Source organism: Barbatula barbatula (assembly GCF_947034865.1).
Source record: "Barbatula barbatula genome assembly, chromosome: 5".
Taxonomy (NCBI): Eukaryota; Metazoa; Chordata; class Actinopteri; order Cypriniformes; family Nemacheilidae; genus Barbatula; species Barbatula barbatula.
This window is the reverse complement of record NC_136769.1, coordinates 20,561,761-20,585,369: the sequence shown is the minus strand read 5'-3', so window position 1 is coordinate 20,585,369 and position 23,609 is coordinate 20,561,761. Positions and strand designations below refer to the sequence as shown.

Sequence of the window (23,609 nt, the reverse complement as noted above, 5' to 3'; positions counted from 1 at the left end):
TAGCTACTTGGATAAAAGCGTCTGCCAAATGAATTAATGTAAATGTAATGCTAGCTCAGCTAACATCATTTCTAGCTGGACATGGCTTATCATTCATGCCATAAGAGGGTTCAAGTTGATCTAGATGGTTTATCTACCAGCCGGTAGACTTGTTTTTTAGAGCATCGTGACCAAACAGGCTCCAGACCAGTTAAGATGATAAACTAGTCATGTATTGTCATCAGCTGGTCCAAGTGGATGGATTTGTTTTCAACCTTATAAGACCATCTTGGTCAATCTGGAGATCTGACCACCGTGGATAAACCCCTTTAACACCTTAAACTGGTATGAGCTGTTTTTCCAGCAGGGTTTTCTTTAGTTTCCGTCTGAAGCTGTGGCATTTCCTCAGCGTAAAACATCGCTGTAATGCCAAAATGGGTTTTCATGTTTTTTATATTGGATAAGGAGAAATGTTTAAATGCCGCTCGTGTACCAAAACACCTGAAGTGCTCATCTTTCATCTCATACTAGTGCTTGAGCATGACACACACACATAAACTTCTATAGCTGTTCTCCAAAGGAGGTCGTTCACCTGGGACTGGTGTGAATTAGTCGGCTGACGCACTTTCTCACTTCCAGACTGAGAGGGCACGAGAGAACCAATCGACGGCTGAGGGTGGAAAGTGTCTTTGGAGAAAGCAGAAATCATCTGCACTGGGGAGCGCGGAGGGTGAGGACACCTCAGGGGGAAACGCTATTGGGGCTTTCCTGCTATCGGCTATGTGCTTCCCAGACAGGCGATACTTACTGCTGTTACTTACACACACATATGTGCTAAAAGCCGAGACGGTGAATGCAGAAAGCGTTTTTTAATTAGTGAATGGCACAAACACATACTGCTAAACATGCCCATGCACGCAATTTTACAGATAAAGGCCATCATTTTGGTTGTAGAGTCTGGTCGGACCAAAAGGCCATCACATGGGATCGTAAGTGGCCGAGCTATCACCCATCTGGACTGACCAGGGCACATTCCGACACTCTCCCCGAGCTTAAAAAGGCATTCTTGGGGGGGTCTCTAGTGTGTCATAAGGTGACAAAAGCCATGTGGTACCAGGACCATAGAGAGATTCAAATTCTACCAAAGAATGTCTCTTTCTCCCCTCTTGCCACCTTAGAAAGGCTTAAAGTGTAAATAATTGTATCTCTACCGTTATGTTTGTTCCCATGGTATGCAAGCCTAACCATAATATCAAAGGCATAGGTGTAACACCGTAACTAGGCTCATAATTGTGTCCTACATCATGTACAAATGATGGGTCAATGTTCTAATAACCCTATCATTCATAAATGTACATAAATGTCACATACATAAATGTTCTCCTTTTCCTTCTTTTAATGACTGTGTATAGCACAGTAAGGTATTTTATACCATACTCATTTTATTTTCATCTAAGTATATTACAGCGCCAAAACTTCCAGGTGACCATAAATGCAAATGAGCTATTGTGCCGGACAAAGGAACATTTCCCGCTCAAAAAACTTAGCTCACTACATTGGATGGCCCACTCTGGAGGGGCGTGACGCCCTCAGGGTTAAAACATCTATGCACGGAAGAAAATGTGCTCGTTGCTGTTCCTTCAATATCTCGAGACCTGTCTCCTCCCTGGAGACAGCCTTCTTTCCGGCAGTTTGCTTCGGCTAAGTTCGCTCTTCCTTCGTCAGCCAATCCGGTTCTCAGGGAGAATCCAGCGGACTCACCGCTCGCTTTAAACGCATCAGGACTTCCATCAGCGCAGACCAGAACATGTCCCAGCACATCTCAAAGCCAATGCAAGTATCTGATCTATTTATGAATAGTTGCGCGTAAGCTTTACCCCTTTCAATAAGGAGATTGTCCTTGATGGTTTATGCAGATGTGAATTGCTGATGTAATACTGCCACTTTTACTTTGTCTATTACTTTCATTCTTTACTGCTTTTACGTTTCATGTGTGTTTGTCTAAGTGTTCATTATTGTTTAGTAAGTTGGTTTATTTCCTCTGTTTCGTAGTCAATAAACCCCAATTTGTATGCCACGCTAGAATTGTTTCTGTGTTTATTGATCACATCGTAATCGTCACTTGAAACTGCTTGATTTCGTTATAAGACTGAAGTGGTACTGTATTACAGTAAGAGTTGTTTTCCCAGGCCAGGAGGTGATATTCCTTAGAGTTAATATACGATCTGCTGATCACCCGCTGGACGAGTGTATTTAGTTGTCGCTATCATTGATTCGGCCGCATCAGATAAAGTGTAGAAGATAGGTATGGTTAATCACCGTTAATTATACATATCTTACTGTGGTTAACTTCATAATTTCCCGAGATGCACTACATGGTTGATATCAACAAGAAGCTTCAACGGAACGATAAACAAAGTTTTGTTCAGTTATACTTATTCACAGGCTAGACTAGCAACAGATCAGCAAAGACAAGAAGAAACCTGTTGTTGTGGCTTTAGTTTACTTAAACTATTAAAACTTAAATCAAATCAAATATTTGCTTAAAAACTATTTAAAAACTTAAACTAAACAAAAATGACAAATGTTGCTTAAGCAATAAATGGAAAAAGTCTAATTTAAGGGCAATGCTTTTAATTTTAACTTAATATTTGTAAATATAAATATATATAAATTATTGCATTGTAATATTTTTAATTATTAATGATATAAATGAAAATTACATTTAAACATACAGAAAAATACTAATATAAAAATATTTTCTTTGCTGTGAAATAGTTGGTGAATGAATATCTAAAGGCTGAGGATACAGAGTTCTTATAGATTTGTTTTCAGTTGTATTGTACATTTATAAATATTTAGGTTTTTTTTGATAGGTTTTCTTTCTTATGTGATTTTGTCATTTTCATATTAGATTGTTATATTTCTCTACATCAAAATAAAATAAAAAAATGACAAAAACTTGAAAAAGACATATATACAAACACATTTAAAATGTTTACAAAACTACATTGAAATTAAAAACAAATGTACAATGACTCTGAATCCCCCCCTTTACATTTTTATTCAGCTAAACATGTTGATCTATGAAAGAGAAACAAACACACCTCCCTTACTGCAAAGAAGAGCACAATCTCAGATCAATAGACCCATATGAGAACAGAGAAGAGGTACTGTCCTGAGAGAAATGGCAACACACTGTATTGACCCGTTCTATGTGGGTGACCCATAAAAGAAAGACTGAGCACCCTGAGTTTAAAAGGAAATTGGGACAAATGCAACACACCACCGCATACACACATACTCGCACATCTTTCCCCAATAACTCACTCGTACATTCTTCAAACCCACTGGAACGAGTCAATCCTTCAGGCCGCGAGTCAGCCGGGACCGCGCGGTTTGTGACATTTAATGCCGTAAACATTACCGTAGATAGTTTTGAATAATAGCGGTCTGGCTGTGAGGAAGTGATGTGTGAGACTCACGTGTCGGCTCGTGAACTTCATACTGTGTCACGAGGTTAAAGCTTTCTTCATGCAGCATTAATACCAGGAGCTGTAATGTAGGTTACACTGAGGAAAGCTCCCGGCAGGCTGTCCAAGGCCCTGCTCGACACACACACACACACACCGGCTGCTGCCTTGTCATCGCTCAAGCGACTGCTGTCCACAAGCAGCTCAGTGTGCTCTAATTTAAGATAAAGACTGTGTCCTTCTCTCTCTCACTTTCAATGCCCAGAGTTTCTCACTTTCCTGATGCTATTAAGGAAGAGACGAAAGGCCTATTATGGTGAATATTATAATTACAGAGGCTCTAAATAGGGATGGGAATGTACTGTATGTGTGCTGTGAAAAGGATTATAGAGCAAGATCTCTGGGTACCACAGGCATTTAGCTGAGAGACTTCATTGATGCATTACATTGAAAATGTTCATTTATGTAACTTCTACTTTTCTTCAACTTTGGCCACTTTTATGTCCTGAGGTGAAACATTATTTGAAACGTGAAGGATTGCATGCTTAAAACGATAATCGTCTCAACTTAAAATAAAACCTATTTCACTTGTGTATATGATATAGCATTAGATTTATGATATAGCACTTTGGGTAACACTTTACAGCGAGGTTCAATTTGTTTTTATTAATTATTGCATTTGCTACCAATATTTCTAAAGCATTCATTAATGTTGGATCAAGTTCATTTCAGCATTTACAAATACATTATATGTTGTATCTGTTAACATTAGTTAAAGCAACATGAACAATTGCATTGAATTTACTAACATTACCAAAGATGAATAAATGCTGTGAAACGATATTGTTCATTATTATTTAATGTTAGCGAATGCATTTAATAAAGTTACCAAATACAACCTTATTGTAAAGGGTTTTCAACCACAAGTTAGTGTTGTTAGTGAGAGAAAATGTTTAATATTGTGACCTTTTTGTAGCATCATTACTGCTGTTGTCTTTTTAGATTTATACAGGATTTAACAGTCACTAAAACAAAAAACAATTTCTTCAAACTTTTTAGCTCTTATTTTTTTTACTAGGAGGGACCCTTCGATGCGGTTGGTTCCTTCCAGAGGCATTGTGTGTGTGTCTGATAATTTCACAGAAACACACACTCCCACACACCCCCAGGGCCTCCACACACACAGTGACCTGGGAGGATTCATTAAAACTGACCTGTGCTCTCTGCCAGCTCAGATCCCTCATGTATATTGTGCTGTATCTCTTTCGCTCTTTCTAAAAGCAGGATTTTTATAACACAGGTCTACCAAAACTGAAAAACTGACACCCGCAAAGAAAGTGCAATTATCCTTGCCAATCTAAAACAGGATGAGGTCACTACACCCTCACCGCCTCCTTATTTTAAGGACGCAAAACAACATCCCGGTAAGCCGCACTTACCTGGGACTGAAACCAACACCCTGCTGCGTTCAAGCCCTGAGTAAGACCTGAATCAACACCTCCACCTCAATGAAACCACTGCTGAGTCTCCAAATGCTGGCGTTCAATGTGCTAATGAGCTTCTCTGCTCTACTGAGTTGTTCTTATACACCGTATCATCATTAAAATGATTCTTGTTTTCATTTCACCACAAGTAGGAAAGAAAATTCATGCATGAGATCACCACAGTAGCTGAACTGCCTCCCATAGACAGCAAGGAAATGAAGTGGAAGAGGGTTTTTACATTTCCTGCCCAACATACCCAAAGAAATCTCTCTATAAAGGGATAAATCGACAAAAAATTCCCTCATCATTTACTCATCCTCCTGTCATTTCAAACCTGGATGACTTTCTTTCTTCTGCGGAACACAAAAGAAGATATTTTCAAGAATGTTGGTAGCCGAACAACGGAGGTACCCATTCGCTTCTATTGTGTAGACACAAAACCAGTGCAAGCCAATGGGTGCCACCTTAAACGTTGAGAATGATAATATGAAATAAGAATACATTCATAATTTATTCATGAGGTTCAAAACGAAGAACACAAAAAAATATATTTTGAGAAACGTCCTCAGTGTATCCATACATTGAAAGGCTTCATAATATCTTTTACTGTGTTATGCACCGAAGAAAGTCAAACAGGTTTTAAATGACTTGATGGCGAATAAATGATGGCAGAACTTTCATTTTAGTGTGAACTATCCCTTTAAAGTCCCTGTGAACTGGAAGTTTTTACTTGAAGGGGATGAGATAACGGATGGTTTAAGTCGAAAAGAAATTAAGGTTTTTGATGAAAACATTCCAGGATTTTTCTTTTTATAGTGGACTTCAATGGACTCCAAACGGTTGAAGGTCAAAATTACAGTTTCAGTGCAGCTTCAAAGGGCTTTAAACAATACAAGACGATGGATAAGGTTCTTATCTAGTGAAAAGATTGTTCATTTAAAAATCAAAAATGTATATGCTTTATGAACACAAATGCTGCACTGAAACTGTAATCTTGACCTTTAACCATTTGGAGTCAATTGAAGTCCACTATATGGAGAAAAATCCTGGAATGTTTCCATCAAAAACCTTCATTTATTTTCGACCAAAGAAAGAAAACATAAATATCTTGGATGACATGGGGGTGAGTAGATTATCATGAAAATGTATTTAGAAAGCGAACTACTTCTTTAAGATGAATAGTCCCTACAGGACGGAAGTGCATTTTCAGATTTTAACTAAATATTATCAGGGTACACGGATGTAAGAAATAGAATGACCCGCATTAAACCATTTACACTAAACGCTGCAATATTTCATGAAAAAATAGGCATTTTCATTTTTTAAGTCTCCTGAGCTATGTAAGACCACTCTGGAAGCAGTGTCACGTGAATTATGAAACTCAAATAATGGTTAACAATCATTGTGGACACTAAAATAAATGTGAGAACCAAAAGAAGCTGTGTTAAAGCAGAAAACTGAAGGAGAAATACGTTCTACATTGACTCTTACACGTGTGTGTGAGCTGGCTGTCTGTGTTCTGCAATGGCATGTGAGCATACTGTCAGGGCTCCTCCAGGCCTTCCCACTACACCGTCTAACTGTCTGGCTTGACTGCTGAGAACATACTGCTTTAATTGAATCCTACACCTGTTACTGGCAGGTACAAAGTGCTGCCAACAGGGGGCAGAGCTCCGTGTTGAACTCAGCATCCTAGAAAAACTGCTGTTTGTTTGAATGCATGTGTGTGGTGTGTGTGAGAGAGAGAGAGAGACAGAGATTGTAGGTGTTGCTGTGTTGTTAAAAGTGAAGAGAGAGGGTCGAAGAAGGCGAAGGGTCAAAGGTTATTCCTGTGAATGAGAATTAGGATTGGGTTAATCTGACTAGGAGTCTCCCAGATTGCGTCCTGAACAGGAAGGGGTTAGCGGTAAAACAGAAAACAGGTGCTATGTTTAGTCCAATTACAAACGCACACAGATACAAAGCAAACACACTCACCCTTGACAAAGGCACAAACACATCTACAGTACACCCATATATTATCACACACCCATATATGCACTCTCAATGTACGAATGCAGAATATTAGCCTTGCCGTGTGGTTGCTAAGATACTGTGAGTGCCTTTTAACACACGTCTAAATGATTGCTAGCGTGTTCTGTGCGGTTGCTAGGTAGTTCTGACCCAAGTAAAATGATAAAATCAGTGTTAGTTGATCTGCTGAGCCGCTATTTTTGACTAGGGTGGGTTCAGGACACTGTCTGGTGAACCTGATAGACCAGTATAATTCAGTTTAAATGGTTTACTACAAGTCTTAATCTTTACCTTTTACATTTTCTAACATTTCTTTTTTTATTCATGCGATTACTTTAATTCGTATCGTGTGATGCAAAAACATCCCATGACAGGGAGTGTCCTAACGTGTCAAACCAGACTTCTCGATTAGCTCGTCGTGCCAATTTCCCACTCGAGTTGAAATTTTCGACAGTCGGCGCGATGTGAGGCGAATATCGGGTGTTATTGGCGTCAGTTCGCAACGACCGGCGCAAATGCACATCAAGCCGTAGTACGTTATGTAATAATTCAATTCGCTCATGGTGTGAACACAGCATTACAGAAGGTGTGACAAATACAACTTGGAACTTTATTCTTGTAACGTTTTATTCCCAGATATGACTGAAGTTCATCCTTCTATGTACATTTATCATTTACAAAAGTTAAAGCCAGTGCTGGAAATAGGGTGGAGTAAATTATCTGGTAGTAAAAATATATTTACATAATAAAGTCTCAACATTTATAACCTGTTTGTAAGGGCTTTGTGTGAATTATGTGCACTCCCACATGACAAAATTGTAATATACTATAGTATTTACCAAATTAAATTTCTAGATACCACAGTGTTTTTGAATATTACTATAAGAAATAGTATACTAAGTATACTTGAATTGATCAATTTACTCTAGTTAATACTACAGAATACTATAGTGTACTACAGCAAATATACGATAGTAGATATTACAGTATAGTACGGTATGTTTAGGTGGGCTTCCACACAATTTCCTAACCATGTTCTGTATATGGAAAGATGATAATAAATATATTGTACTTGTATAACCTTGCATATTATTTACAAAAGACATCCAAATGTGCAACAGATGATACATAGTGAAGTAAAATTCATGACTACATTTTTAGAAGTGTTGATGGCTTCCATCTTTTATCCAAGTAATAGAATAGAACTTATAGAACTTGTCATATACAAATATAGTGAGATATTACGTATGTTTGGTTTAAAAACCTTAATGTCCCTAACAAGAGTCCTCAGCCATCTCCGCCACTTTTATAACACATAATGATGTCATTTGTAAATGTTGAAGAAAGATAAATGCAACAAAGTTTGATATAAGATTTTATGGCGTGTTCAAATCTCAACATACAAGCAACAATAACAGTGATGCTTGCCTTGGCAAACAGCACTAATAAAAACAGGCAGCCACCAAGGCCATACATAAATTTGACGGTATGTACGTGTGTTTAAAAGTTTCATCTTCGCCGGCTTTGACTTGTATTACGACTCACTACGCTCGGTTAGCGTGGCTGTCATAGTGACTTTGCACCCGAGGGATGTGTGCTCGCTCTGAACGGCGCCATACAACTCCATTTCTCTCTCCTGATCAAGTCGCCCGCCCGGGCCGGTTCTCCCGGCAGCGCTGCCTGTCCAGAGCGACCTATCTGTATTCGAGTCCTCTTGAAATTCGTGACCACCTGCGTATGCTTCGGCTCTTTAACTTTAACATTACACACACACATGTACTGTATACACATACACACACGCAGTCTCCTATCTCCCATCTATCTATACCGCCCAGCCGAGCCACGTGTGAATTATGCTTAACGTGTTTATCTGCTTCAAGCCAGGCCCAGATGAGAATAAAAGAAAGATTGTGAATGTGTGTTGTGTGTCCTGAGCACAACAGCACGGAGGCACTTCCCAAGATTCCACAATCTGACAGTGAATCGATCCTTAAACCATTCAGTGTTAATAAACAAAGACCCGGCGGGTGGGCGGTCGCCACAAAGTTGTTAATGAAAATAATTGTTAACGGTTAATGAAATAGATTGAGGACAGAAGAAATAATTAGCAGCGGGGCAAGAGAGAAGAGATAAAGCAGCGGGGTGGGATGGAGGGGGCCGGCTGTCCGCTGCGGTAAGATTGCAGGTAAGAACAGCCTGAAATGTAGGTCGGAACTCAACACAACACTCGCCAATGGCACCATGGGGAGGGAACAAAATGGAGGTCTGACATCGTGGATGTGTAAAGCGATGTCGGCATCAGCGGAGTGGAAGAGGTGCAGGGCGAAGAACAGGTTTAGTGTTCATTCCCACAAGACATTCCAACAACAACAGAGACAGAACAGGGTGCACAAACAGTCACACACACGCTTGTAAATAGTTCATTCAGGAATACACATGTACAGGGAAAGAGAAGAGGATGGGCACGACTGTTCTGTCCCAAACCCTTACTGGGCATTTTTAGACATCGCGGGCACGCGTCCAATGCACAGGCTGCCTCAAACAGCAGGACATCTCGTTTTGGCCAAATTACAAGGGAACTATACAAGGCAATCCCAGAATCCTTTGCAACAATTTCCACGATCCCTATGGACGCTACATGCGCTGGATGTAAAAGAGCTGGCTGAGATTTTTGCATGTGCAAATTACACTCTAAAAAAAGGTGATTCAAAAGTCTCTTAGGTGCAATGAAGGACTGTTTGGTTCCATGAAGAACCTTTAACATCTGAAGAACCTTTCTGTTTCACAAAGGTGTATGCATTACAAGCATATACGCCTTGATTTCAGAGAGATCCTACACATTTTTGTGACAATTTTGGTAAAACAATTCTTGTTTATCCTTTTTCATACAAACAGCGCACATTTATTTATTTATTTATCTGAAAGAAAGAAATCTTTTTGTGTGTAGTTTAGCCAAAAATGAGCTAAACTGTTATCATTTATTTATTCCCATACCCGAATGTGACTCTTTCTTCAGTGGAACACAACAGAAGATGGTGGTTTTGTGTCCATACAGTATAATGTATAAAGTCAATAGGGGTCAGTGTTGTTTGGTTACCAACACTGTTCAGAATATCTTCTTTTGCGTTCTGCAGAAGAAATAAATTCATGGAGAGTTGAAATGACATGAGGATGAATACTGATGAATAACAATTCCTTTTAAGAAAACATGTCTTCTTTTAAGGATGTTTACAAAATAGAATTGGTCAACTATGAACAGAGACTGTTTGTCTGAACCCTTAGCAAAATGTCCATTTCAAACTCCACGGTAAAAAGTTGTGAGCATTCTACAGATTTCTTGTGAGGAGGGCACGTTTGTATGAAATGAATAAAACTGGCTGAGTTGCTGATTCGGATCAGTTTCCATTTCTGTTCTAAAGCCTAGTGAGCTGCAGTAGTTGCCAAAAGTGATGGAGTGACATCTTTGATTTTATATTACTACAAATATATTAAAGCCAAATTAGACTCGATTAACTCTAATCATAAAATTTACATTTTAGATTTAGTAGATATTAGATTCATAAACACTGCGATGCTTTGGCATCGTCACATGCAATGCTGCCCTTCAAATTGGCCTTCACGTCAGATGCGCATATGATGCCTTAAAGCGGCTTTGGAAGAAACCCTACGGAGGCTGCTTAAATAGGAAGCCGCTAATGTAGACAGCAGACCGCGTGGCAGCTCGCAAGGGTTTGGAACAGAGCCTTTACAACATACCCAGCAGTACATGACAGGAGGCTATATTACGCCCGGTTCCAGCATCGTTCAAGTCTCGTAAAAGTTTGAAGCCGAATACTCCGAGACTGGCACAAGGATCAAGTACGGCATCCCCGTGATTGGCTGGCTCAAGTGAATCAGGCTGCGAGCTGATTGGCACCACAGAGAGAGGCCACGCGAGTGGACCTGGCTCTGCCTCACAAAGCAGCCATCTCACAGAGATGCCAACTGCCGCCGTCCCCTCCCCACCGGACATGCACGGAGGGAGCGCCTGCCACAGACGCCACTGAGCGGTGTCCAAAACCAGACAACAAAAAAGAGAATTAAAATACAGAATGATGCCACTGGCACATGACAACTTGGAGAGGAGGCACCCGAGGAAGGACGACTGAAATAAGGCGATCTGAGGCTCAGAAAACCTGCGGCTGTTTCTGATGAGCACATGAGAATTTGGAAGCACGTCAGCCAAGAGAAGAACAGAGATGAAAAAGAATGAGTCATGGCTAGGGATGGGAATTAAACCCAAGTCCAAGTTTAACAAACGTTCCTGTTTTGGTCAGTTCAATATAAAAACAAATGTTTTAAAGTTTATTATGTTTAGATATATTCATGTAATATAATTTTAACATAAATAAACATAATTATATAGTAGCTACCCATCTAAAGTTTGGAAACGCTTGACTAAAATGTTTCTAATGATCTGACGAATATTTGAATCCCAAGGTGTATGCTTAAATGTCTGAAATAACTTGGTAGACAAAAATATGGACGGTCTGGGAACTCCATTTCTGTGGCCAAGGCCCGCCCAAGAGGCCTTATGTCTGAAAGCTAAAGCAACCAATCACGTTTGGTTTTGTTCGGCGTCATGATCAGAGGTGTGGAAATGTCCCGGCAGTAACAGTTCGGTGTACATTCACGAATGTGTCAAAAGTTAACAGCAACAACGATCTTTTCAAATGATCCTTTGGTATAGAGCGATGTATGGCTTAATGTACGAACAATGGCATTGACTTTATAATTGTGAAATTAAAAACTGTGTAACTGTCACGGTATTCATAAACTTTGAAAAAATATATTTACTTGGAGGCCGCCATTTTTTTGCATCAAAATCTGTGATGTCAAATGGTCGCAACCTAAACCTGTTCTCTTTCACAACAGCAAAGCACACACGTTTTCCATATATAACAGTAAAATATGACACGTAAAACATAAGATCAGATATATAAACACAGAGGGGTGGTAGGGGGCGGTATGTCCTCTTGACACAAGCCAATAAATAAACATGAAAAGGTCAAAATCTGGATCAAATGTATTGTATAATGGCTAAAACATCGAGTACATAAAACATGCGAAATGATTTTGGTTATTAATATGCATGTTTGTATTGTATCTGACAAACAATATTGAAATGTATGAAAATACACCAAATAGCGTCTTTATTTTCGTTCTTTTTTATTGAGCATTATATATATATTATATCTAGAACATTATATTTACTGAAGAACTGGTTAGTGTGTCTGTGTTTAGTTTGGCTGCCTAGCGGCGCGTGCAACCAGTTTACGTCATCGAAAAAGAAAATGGCGGCCTCCTCAGGTTAAAATGAGAATTACATTTAGTAATTTACTTAAACACGAACAATTTCATTAGAATAATATGAGTCGGACTACATTGGTCACACTGTAAGAAACCATTGAAGACGTGTTGCCTATTTATTGTTTTTGTATAGTTTTGTTGTTCTCTCATCACATTTAATTCACACTGCAAAATAAAAACTCAGAGAAATACATTTTTTTACTGTGTACGGCATGCTTTATCACATCGCCAAATAAATCCTGACAGAGCCAAACATCAATAAAACAATTTGTTTCCATCATTTTTTGCTAATGTCTGAACCAAACCAGTTCACAGTTCCCAGCCCTAGACATGGCCGCAGAGAGAAAGCTCATAAAAGAGAAATCTTGTAAAGGGAGATACTGAAGCACCTGGAAATGGGAAAGAGAATTTGGCAGGGGGTTGGCCAGTAACCAGCTCTACAAATCGTTACTCTATCCAAAATAACACACAGAGAAATCAAAGGGGATCTCCTGAAGGAAGGAAGACAAAATAAGAGGGATTGAGAGAAAATGAAAGGAGATAAAGTGAGAGAGAGGGGTTTTAACAGTATGGAGGAGTCGCATTGGATCTGGAAGGACGGATACAAAATTAATCGCAAACAATAGAAGGATGAATAAGTGATGTCGCACGGGAAAGGGTGGAATTGCACAGATGGAAGATATGGGTTATGATTCAACACTGTACCGATACAAGGAGAAATGACCTCCTGTCCAACAGAAAAGTGGAGCGGGGAAGCGCTCGACGTAAAGTGGCTCGTGCGAGTGTGTGTTTGAGAGAAACAGAAAGAGAGAGAGAGAAAGAGAGAGAGAGCGTGCATGTGCCGCATTTAGTTGGAGAGATTGTTTCCCTTGGGGTAGAAGTGATCAGATTAAAGGATGGTTATTAATTTCTCAAATAGACTTAATTGGAACTTTTAGCAGGACAGCTGGTGGAGGTTCTGGTGCCGTTTTCCAGAAGTGAGCGTTGAGTGCATGAGTGCGCGCAAGCGTGTTTGAGGCGCATGCATGATGTCCTTCTGAGCGCGGGGATTAGTGCATGTATGCAGGAGACTGTGCGCATGATGGCGTGTGTTGGTGTTATCTGAAACAAGAACGAAATCTGGAAGGAGTATCGGTTATAAGCCAGAGAGAGAGAGATAGAGAAATAGAACGAGAGAGAGGGAGGGAGGGATAAAAACATCAAACATGAGCACTACACAGGGTGCTGGGTTAGGAGAGGGGGATGAGGGGAGGAGAGGAAACGGAAGAGGAAGGGGAAGAGGGCGGGCTGTGGTTTTCATGTTCATTGTGGTCTTTACCTTTTTGGTCCACTTCTATTCAAGCATCGGAAAAAAGAGACAGACAGAAAGAGAGAGAGAGAGAGAGAGAGAGAGAGAGAGAGCAAAAGGAAGAGCGAAAGAGAGAGAAAGAGAGAGAGTAAGGAGAATGAAAGAAAAACAAGTGCAGGAAAAAAGAGAAAATTGAGATTAAATAAAAGGCTAGCCTTTCTCAAATCAAGTTATTCTGTCAGTGTGATGTTGACGCTTTACAGAGAGGATGACTCGTGTGAGTAATGAGGGGGAGAATGGCCTCAAACGCTTTCACAAAGTTTTGCAAAACCCGTTTACGCTCTTCCTGTTTCATCGTCATATGACACAGTCACGCTTCCCCCAGTCACACGCACTCCGCCCCCTCCGCTCCCCTTCATCCTCTCGGCATCCCACTCTCCAAACTTCTGCATCGCTGGATGGCTGCGAGAGAGACGGTATGTTCGGAATGGCGTACTACCATACAGCGTCTACTTTTTTGTGCCATATGCTATATGTATACTGTTCACAGCATGCCTACATTTTTACATGAAAATGTAGCAGTACATGATTGGAGCACACTGCGTGGAATACTATATCCCATAATGCAATGTGCCTGATCTTGAATGTGATGAATGAACCGGAAGGGGTGCAAACGCAGGTTTTGAATGGTGCTGTAAGTCTGCTTGGACCATGCAAACCAGCCAAACCTTGGCCTACCTGAACATGCTCACAGTATAAAAACGGTAATTTTACTGTTTTATTTCACATCTTTTTTAAATGCGGTAAAAAATGTCTAATTACAGAAAGCAAATTTACAAGTGGAGTGAAAAACACTCACTTTATTTACATAACCGTTTTACCTGTGCTATTACAGTAATCTAAAACCTGCGCTCCAAAGCCATATCATCAAACCTAAACGGAGTAAAAAAGCTTGTCTGATTGACTCATGGCTAAGCATAAGCCATCCCCTGACACTATTAACATGTTTATAGAGCCGAGGTGTGCCACTGGTGTGATTTCTCAAGATACCCACTTCAATAATATCTGTCAGGAACATTTTGTATGTGGCACACCAAAATTAATCCTTACAGCACCTTTTGTCAGTCAGATTGAAAATGACGATGTTTGACCACAAAACCAAATGAATGAAAGTCAAATAATATGATTTGATGATAAACGGTCGGCACAATGCAAGCCATGTGGCAATGATGTCACACGCTATTGATTGAATTGTTCATCATTGCATACTGCACACTATTTCACATGCTATCTTTGAAAATAGTAGGTCCAGTACACTAGTATTCCATTCCGAACATATTTTAAAAAGTGCAGCAGTCTTCCGGAGCTGTGGGGATGAAAGAGTTCAAAAAAGAAAAAGATTGATGGGGTAATGACAGAGAGAGAGAGAAAGACAGGGAATAAGAGAGAGAGAGAGATAGAGAGAGAGATTGATTTCTGAAACCGAAGGGGCTGGTTCTGGCTTGGCTGGGACCGGGCGAGCGAGCTGTTCTCTCTCTTTCTCAAGTGTGGAGCTTGACCACTTATCGCTTCTACTTGCTGAATCCATAAAGATCCAGCTGCCAATCACTGATTTCAGTCCGCAGGACCATGCAGCTCGGCTGCAGGAACACTTCTGTGAAGCAGAGCCGGGGAGAGAGGCCATTATAACGAGGGGAGAAGTTCGAAAGAACAAAAGACTGAGAAAAAGAGAGGAACATTTATTTTGGCCATCCTGCTGGAAAACCAGGTCAGGTTTTGGGAACATGGTGGCTGGCTTGTTGCTTGTCATTTGTTAGGCCCAGAATAGAGTTTGGGGTAGACTTCCCACCGGTTTAGTCAAGGTGGTCCAGGTGGTTCCTGCTCTAACCAGGATAGTGCTGTTTATAAGATATTTCAGATACTTCATGATTTTGTTTGGCCAGGAACCACCTAATTATACACCACATGCTATGTGATGGCTGACTAATCTAAAACACTGTAATCCCTCATCATTTATTGGTATCGAAAAAAGAAAGTAAGGTCTGGTCCAGTTTACAACTGATTCTGGCCAGTAAAAACCCATTCAGATGCGAAAGGTCTGATTGGTCAACATCAAACGATGAGCAAATTAAATAGTTAGTCAACAGTTGGTCAAACAGTAAAGTAAGTTTGGTTTTACATGCAATTCAGGGCAATCTCGAAAGGGTGGACGTGTCAGTAACCGCACACCTTCAAATACACTTCCACTATTTGTTTATTAAAGAGAATAAAATGATATTACATAACAACTTAAACATTTCCGTTAAAATCAAATACAGTAGTTGACAAGCTCACTGAAAATTGTCTTAGCAACAAATATGTTTTACTTTATTGTCACGGAACTAAAACGGAAAAAAATAAACCTACTGTAGCAACAACGAATTAATAAAATAGACAAATAAATCCAAATTCTAAATGCATTTCTTTTTTTTAACTCCTGTAAATCTCAGGTCATGCATAACATAAAATATCCGATTAACATCCCAGTATCCTGAGCCTGACCACTATGTTTTCCAGCAAAACATTTACTGTATTGACCAACATGGATGACTAAAAAAACAGCTTCATCAAGCCATCGGCAAGTGAGACAAGCATCATCTGATGCTGGTTTGAGCTGGATTCTCCAGCAGCACTTTCCGTTCTTTTCACTCATGTTCGCACTCAAAACAGAAATCCTACGTGTTTGCCCATTCTACGGCTACTCTGTCATTCTGGGCTTCGGTTATGGTGTGTGTTTGTATGTGTGAAGAGCCTCAGTGTGTACGACAGACAGACAGCCAGTGTGTCAGTGTGAATGACAGCTTGTCTGTCCCGCCGATCTGGATGTGCTAGCAGTGTTAGCCTGTACCCGCAGCTGACACGCACAAGCGCTCGGGGAACTGCTAACGTGGTAGCGACATGTGTCTGCCTGTAGCAGGCGACGCGCAAGTGGCGCTCGAAGCTGAGCGTTTCCCCCCCGGGACCCATTGTGTGTCTTGAAAGACACGCTGGGGTTTTTGAAGAGAAGAATCTCGGGGGAGAGATGGATGGAGGCATTGATGGGGAAAAAAGCCACAGAGACACTTGTTTGGTTTTTGAAGGCATCTTAGACATTCAGACACGCATACGCTGTTAGTGTTATGGCCCTGGGCGGTCGCCAAAGGCCAGCTGAAAAGGGTGCTGGGTGAGAATCTTTTAAGGTGGTGACGTAGATTTGCAGTGGGTGGAATGGCACTGCAGCAAACGGCGTGTGAATGTTTTGTTATTAAATTACATCCACTTCAACAACCGCTCATTAAAATAAAACATTCAGTTGCAAATGGACTTATAAATAAAAATCTGTTCTCGATTTCCAATCCTAAGGGTGACATAGCAGCACAAACTTCACTTTACACAAAAATGACCTGATGCCGGCATCCGCCTTCGTGCGATTTTAACTCCAGAGTAAAAGGGCGATGAAATCCCACGAGGGGATAATCCACCGGCCTTTGCATAGGGGACATGTGCTCTCTCCGTATCTCTACAGATGACACAACAATGGTCATCCATGAGACTTTAAAGCGAGGAGCTGTGGCATATGTGCCGCCTCTCTTCCTGACCTGGATCTGAATCACACAGTAAGTGTTTTTCCCCTCGAGGCACAGAGAGAGAGAGAGAGAGAGAGAGAGAGAGAGAACAAAAGTAGAATAAAGATAGAATGCAGATGACAAGCATATGTGACTAATAACGCAGGAACTCTTCCTCGAAAAAAGCTGCGATGATGAGGGAGGCAAGAGGAAAAGAGACCGTTATTTGATTTATTGATGTTTCGTCTTCCACCTGTGGAGAAAACAACACGTGCGCACCCACAGTCGAATTAAAATAACCGCTCGCGCATTAAAAACACGCCAGCTGCTCGTGCATGCGGCATAATTGTGATTGTTTTAATGGCTTCCTGGTTTATTTTCCTGCGCTTGGTGAACGAGTACGGTGGCCCTCGAGCCCCCTCAGCCCAGCGGTCTCCACAATCCTTTCAATTACTCATGTGATAACAAGAGGTGCTAATGAACACACCTGAGGAGCGCATGCGTTCCGCTGCCTTCTTCTGCTTCTCGCATTAAGAGGTGAAGATGAATCCAGCGCCAAACCCTTGGTGCTTGTCACTCCGCACTCATGGCAAATAATGTGGGCCTCATAAATATTAATGACTGCGGCGGTTTCAAAACTCTCCGTCTCCTTCAAAAATACCAAATTAAAGCGAAACACCTGGTGCTTATATATTGACTCCCACTGTTTTAACACCTCCTGAAGAGTTTAGGCTGGAATGCGACTGAAATGTTCTCTCACGCTTGCATTCTTAAAAAAGGCCAAAGTAAAACAAGCAAATGCAGTCAGGATGTGGGATGCATTCAAAGCGACTGCGTCTTTTGTTCGCTTCATTTACTCGGCACTGGGCTGAATTCAATCCTTTTGCGGCTCGGCAAGTTAAAGCAGAATGTGTAACATCTTTTAAACACTACAACAGTATTTGAACCATTTAGCTCGTATGTCTGAAGTGACAATCAACGATTTATGCACTTTATTATTATATATTTTTAAGCTTTTTCGGGGAACTTGTGTGAACTTGAAATATTCAAATGAAACTAGCCAATCTCAACTTTTAAACAAGCTTTAAATGTCCTCTATTGAAAATGTTTTGATCAAATCAAATAGACCCCAAACTGTAACCGTCATCTTATTGAAAAGTCTATATGTAAATGTATACATTATGCTTATTACATATTCATTCTTTTATACAAAACCCTATAACATAAAGCAGATTGTAAAGTGTATACTGTCTAGAGATGACGGCAGCTTTAATTCATCACATGATGAAGTGCACACTAACGCCCCGTTCAGACAGCCAGCGACAAAGTGAGACAATGTCATTCATTGTAAAGGAGTGTCGGTGACTTCCGTGCGACATGCGCGACAGTAAGTGGGCGTGTCTAGCGACAAAGTTGAGATTTGTTCAAGTTTATGCAAATGATGAGCGACTTTTGGGAGTGACTACCAATAGGAGTAAAACAGCAGAGCTCACATCATCCGTCTCTCTTACTGCAGGTTTTTTTTTATACATGTTACTTGAGCAAACAAACCTAGGAACGACCTCGTAGCGAGAGAGTAGCGACACAGTCGCTTGCAGTCTGAACGCACAGTAAAGGCCTCTATTGTATATCCAGATGTGCGGTGCAGTCAAACACACATTCATAATTTTATACAGCCAACTGAAATGCCTGGACTGCAGCGGTGGAGAGGTTTTACAGCCCCAGCGAAGCTTGCCAGATAGTGGTAGTCTACCCCGCAAGACAAATTACTCTGAGCAAATTGTATTAAGCACAGAATTTTAATTTCATCCGGCCTAATTCCTTTTTAAGATTCAGACACCATGAACAACGCAGACAAGCCATCGAAAAAAACAACGTTATCAGTATCATAAATCATTCTCTACATATTTCGACTTGATAAATATTGTAATTGTACCCCCAACCAAGTCTTAGTAACAATAAAGAATAGCTTCAACTTTAAATAAAAATAAAACAAAGGCATAATATGTAGATTACTTTTAAAGTGGCCATGAAATCAAAATGCAAAAAAGTTGGTCTTAAAGGAATAGTTCACTTAAAAATAAAACTGAATGTCACCATACATTCACTCTCTATCATTCAAAGCCTGTATGTGACTATTTCTTGAATTTTAGCTTTGTGGTTTTGCGGAGAAGATGATTTTGGGGTGAACTAGCCCTTTAAGAATATTTATAATCAAGTTTTAAATATCGGAAAATCTGTATTTAGAATTAACAATATACATCAACGCCTTCAGGGAGCTTCTCATCAGATTCCATCCTATGAAATGAACTAAACTCATTTTACGTCAACGCATCAAACAGTTGTGCATTTCAAGGCGTTTCAATGTGTCTTTAACAGTGAATCCTATTTAACATAAAAAGCTGGCTAGCTACCTATTGATAGAAAAAAGAGCAATGACATAGAATTCATTCTGAGTCTGCGCATGCGAACAGCTCAGAAACTCTGAGAATATTTCGCTTGACACACCGTACAGCTTGATTTGCATCAGCTCTCTTTGACGAGTGATACCCTGCCTTTAAATGCATCTAAATGCCTTTTCTTGACCCGAGCGAGGTTATCAGATAAGCTAGCACAAGTATCAAGTGCGTGAGACCTTGTTATATAATGCACACTGACAGAGGACACCAGGAAAGATGCCAACCGACTTGACTAAACAGATTTCTGCCACGAGAGCAAACGAGGACGCATTACGGCGATTGCCAATGCATTAATGTTGCTTGGCCAACACGGCCTCGGGCTGTACTGAGTTTGAGTAAGCCGTGGAAAGTCACTGCCGACTGAGGCGCGGCCTGCTGTTTGTCTTTATGGGGCACATTTCGGAGCAGAGCTGCCTGTTTGTCATTTCCTCTGAGACGTTGATCTCTGGATATGAGGGCCAGAAAGTTTGACTCCTGCAGACACTCAGCACACGAATTTGATGCGTTGGCTGCGCCTGCAGTTGCGTGCAAGCGGCTGTGTGTGTGAGGCTGTAAAACGGTTTGGCTGAATCTGTCTCCTCGCTGTCTCGAGCGGCTGTTATCATGGCGACGGTGGAGCTCAGACACAAACAGTCAGGAACAGCGCAAGCCAAGCTACGTCCTTAAATGCAACGTCTCTTATCCCTAATTCATTGCGCATTAAATAAACAAACAAACTGACATATGTTAACGGTAGACACGCCAATAACGCCATGGCTGGTGTTCTCGGCCGGCCGTGAAAGATGGGGCATTATCAGAGCAATTAGGCGCGGTAAATTCAATTAATCTCGACAAATCTCCACAGAGGCCCACGCGACGCCGCCATCCCCCGGTAATTAAAAATGGCCGAATTGCTTCGCCACTTGAGGGGCGTGAATGTCTGGATATAATTGAGGCCTGTTTCTATTTATTCCGCTACGCTAGCCAACAACATGTGGAGCCCGGAAAGGAGCGGAGGAAAGCGCATCCCTTCCTTGCCCGCGCGCGGTCCCTCGGGGGAGACGAGACTGACGGAGGATTCCGATAATTGGCTCTTTTTTGTCACTTCAGACAGCGAGAACTTTTCATCATGAAGGAATCAGGTCCCAATTTTCCTCACCTCTCTATTCTTCAAAGACCGTAAACAAAGTTTTTTAAAATAGGAGCTAAAATGCAAGTCAGCAGCTAGTTAATCATGCATCCGCTCACCTCAGCGTAGTGAGCTATTTCCAACCGCCGGCTTAGAGATAGCGACCGGAGAAAGAAAGCTTGTGACAGCTAAATGAAGAGACATGCTAGCGTTTCACCCCCCGACGCTCGCCAACATATGTCATGCTAACACACCTACTTAGCAGCCACACACTATCCTGCCTTTCTCACTTACACTGCTCCTTCCACAATAAGATACCTGCTGGAGAACATCTTATTTACTTTATATATATATACAGTATGTATATATATATATATATATATATAAAGGATTAGTTACGGAAAGAGAGAAGCAGCAAACGTGAGAGAACCAAAGTCACATCCAAGTTTGTTTACTGTCAAGAGAAAGTCATGAAAAAACTAAACATAGTAATAAGTCCTGACAAAATACCAAAGAAATGAAATAACCAAGATGAAAGCTGTCAAAATGATGAAGGAAAAAATAACAAAGATTAAATAAAACGCTGTCGGAATAACTCAGAAGTAAAGAATACAAGATATTGGGGAAGTAATAAAAACTAAAGAATGAAAATTTGTCAAAATGTCCGAGAAACAACATAATCAAATACTGTTGAAAAAGCCATAAAGTTAAATAACGCGAAAAATCTGTAAATACTCATGAGAAAGTATTCGGGAGAGAGGGTACTTCTGAGCAAAGCGAGGCAGAGTAATTCACCCTGTGTTTTGATGTGTTTGCGTAGAATTGGAATGAGGATTAAGGCCGCTGAGCAAAGGTGACCAAAGAGTGCCTTTCACTTCCGAGTGTGCATGCGTACGAATGTGTGTGTGTGTGTGTGTGCGAGAGAGAGTTGGAGAGCTTTAAAGATAAACGCTGAGCCCTTCCAGACACGTCCCAAAACCTGCAAAAGAAAGAGAAACAGCCAGACAGAAGAAAAGAGGAAAGTGATGCTGAGATGGAATTAAAGCACGTCAAAGAAAAGAACAGAGAGAAAGGCAAAAGAGAGCGCGCGCCACATCAGAAGAAGAAAAGAGATTGAAGGCGAGAGAATGCAGCAAGTAAACGAAAAGAGAAAGGAAATCAAAAACAAGGAAATACAGAAAGTGCGTGTGAAACAAATGAGCCGGATGTCGAAATGTCGGCGCGATTATGAATGAGAACGAAGCGGAACGAAACGCCAAGGCTAAAGGAGGAGAAAGGGAAGATTAGCGGGAGAGAGTGAACTGGCGGGCTTTAGTCCGTCCTCTTGATTTCCTGTGGGAAGAGCAGAGAAAGTGACCCCGGGATTATAGATTCGAGTTAATAACCCCTTCCTGCTCGCAGTAAAACCCATTAACTTCTCCTCAACACCCGAGTAAAGCCCCTGAGCCCACCCTCCGCTGAGTCACCGCCCCCATCTGGACCACCTGCACATGTAAAGTCATGAAGGGGAGGAGGAGGGGTGCCGTCTGACGGGAGATCTTCACATGAGCCGAGCTCTCGAACACGTACGCCAGAGCAAACTGCGTGCAAGAAAGTCACACCTGCCTCTGGTTTGCGTGCGGCGCGGCGGAAAGCCATGGGAACATTAGCATGTGCGCCACTTACGTGGCCTGAAATGTATTTGAGATTCGTGTTAACATTCCCAATGTGCGAGTCGGGTACGCGGAACGCCGCTTCTCTCCCGCAGCCTCGCCGCGGCCCAATTTTCATTTTGATTGTCTGTCGGAGGGGTGGTTAAGGTGTTTAATGCCAGATAAAGAACCCCGAGGGTCATTTTGCTACTTTGTGAGGCTGCGCGCGAGTGCGTTTGTGTGACTGTGATCGCCAATAAAGGCTGACTCTGCACAGCGCCGGGGATATTGAATGCTTATCTGCCTTGCGTTTCTGTGTGCGCGTCTCCGATGTGAAAATCTCCCAGAGCCTCTGGAACGTCGCACTGTCGATGGAAAAAAACGGTTTAGAGTGAGAGTGTGTGTGTTAGAGAGAAAGAGAGAGCGAGAGAATGTGAGCGTTTGAGTGTTTGTGAATGAAAGAGAGAATGCACTCATGAGCGTGAGTGTGTGTATGGCAGTTGCTGGTTGAGAGGAGCGGGGTTAGGTGGGGACGGGGGGCTGGTGAAGGGGGCGGGGTAGGGGAGGTGAGGGGTGGGGTTTGTTGGCGTGGAGTGTTTGTGTTATTACTCACTGTATGGCACACATTCATACTGGATCTCCAGGTACTTGTAGGTCCCTGGGCAGGGGTCCGGAAAGACATCAGACCCAGCCGTCACCACACATTGAGTCCGATTGTTACACCTGAGAGAACAAGAGAGAGAGAGAGGGTGATGTTACAAACACAGCAGAGCATATTAAGAAATCTGAGGAAAATGTGATCAGGTGCTTGGCTTACGTGTTGATTTTTTGGAATTGTGCTAAATGGTTGCTTGGACGTTGTTATAGGGTTGCTGGGGTGTTTTTTAACATTCTGTTGCTATATAAGGTTGCCTGGGCAAATTGCATGTAAATGGGAATGAAGAGGTTTCTAATGTGATGTAAACATCTTATTGCTGTTTATATTTTACTAAACCCGGAAACAAAGAAATGTATGGAATGAGCACGTTTTTGAGAGACCACATGCTTTCTGGATTTCTATGCAGTAAAAAAACAGAAGCAATAATACCAACCAAAAGGGCGAAGGAGTGGCTCTTCATAGACCACAAAGCAGTTATAATATAAAAATTTTCATGTGCATGTTTATGAGGAATATGGATGGTTGTGGATGTGACAATTCAGTGATCTGACTATGGAAAACTATGCTTTAAAAAACAAACTTA

The 23,609-nt window shown here is 41.3% G+C and overlaps 1 protein-coding gene across 1 annotated transcript in view; it reads right to left on the bottom strand.

Annotated features, from left to right (window-relative positions):
* The window catches only part of adgrl1a (adhesion G protein-coupled receptor L1a), a gene marked incomplete at its 5' end in the record, with an annotated part of 65,329 nt that overhangs the window by 25,385 nt on the left and 16,335 nt on the right, over positions 1-23,609 (bottom strand). The window contains 2 exons of the mRNA XM_079457555.1: positions 13,617-13,631; positions 22,982-23,091. Coding sequence (XP_079313681.1) covers positions 13,617-13,631; positions 22,982-23,091 — 125 coding nt within the window. The remainder of the gene's footprint in view (positions 1-13,616; positions 13,632-22,981; positions 23,092-23,609) is intronic.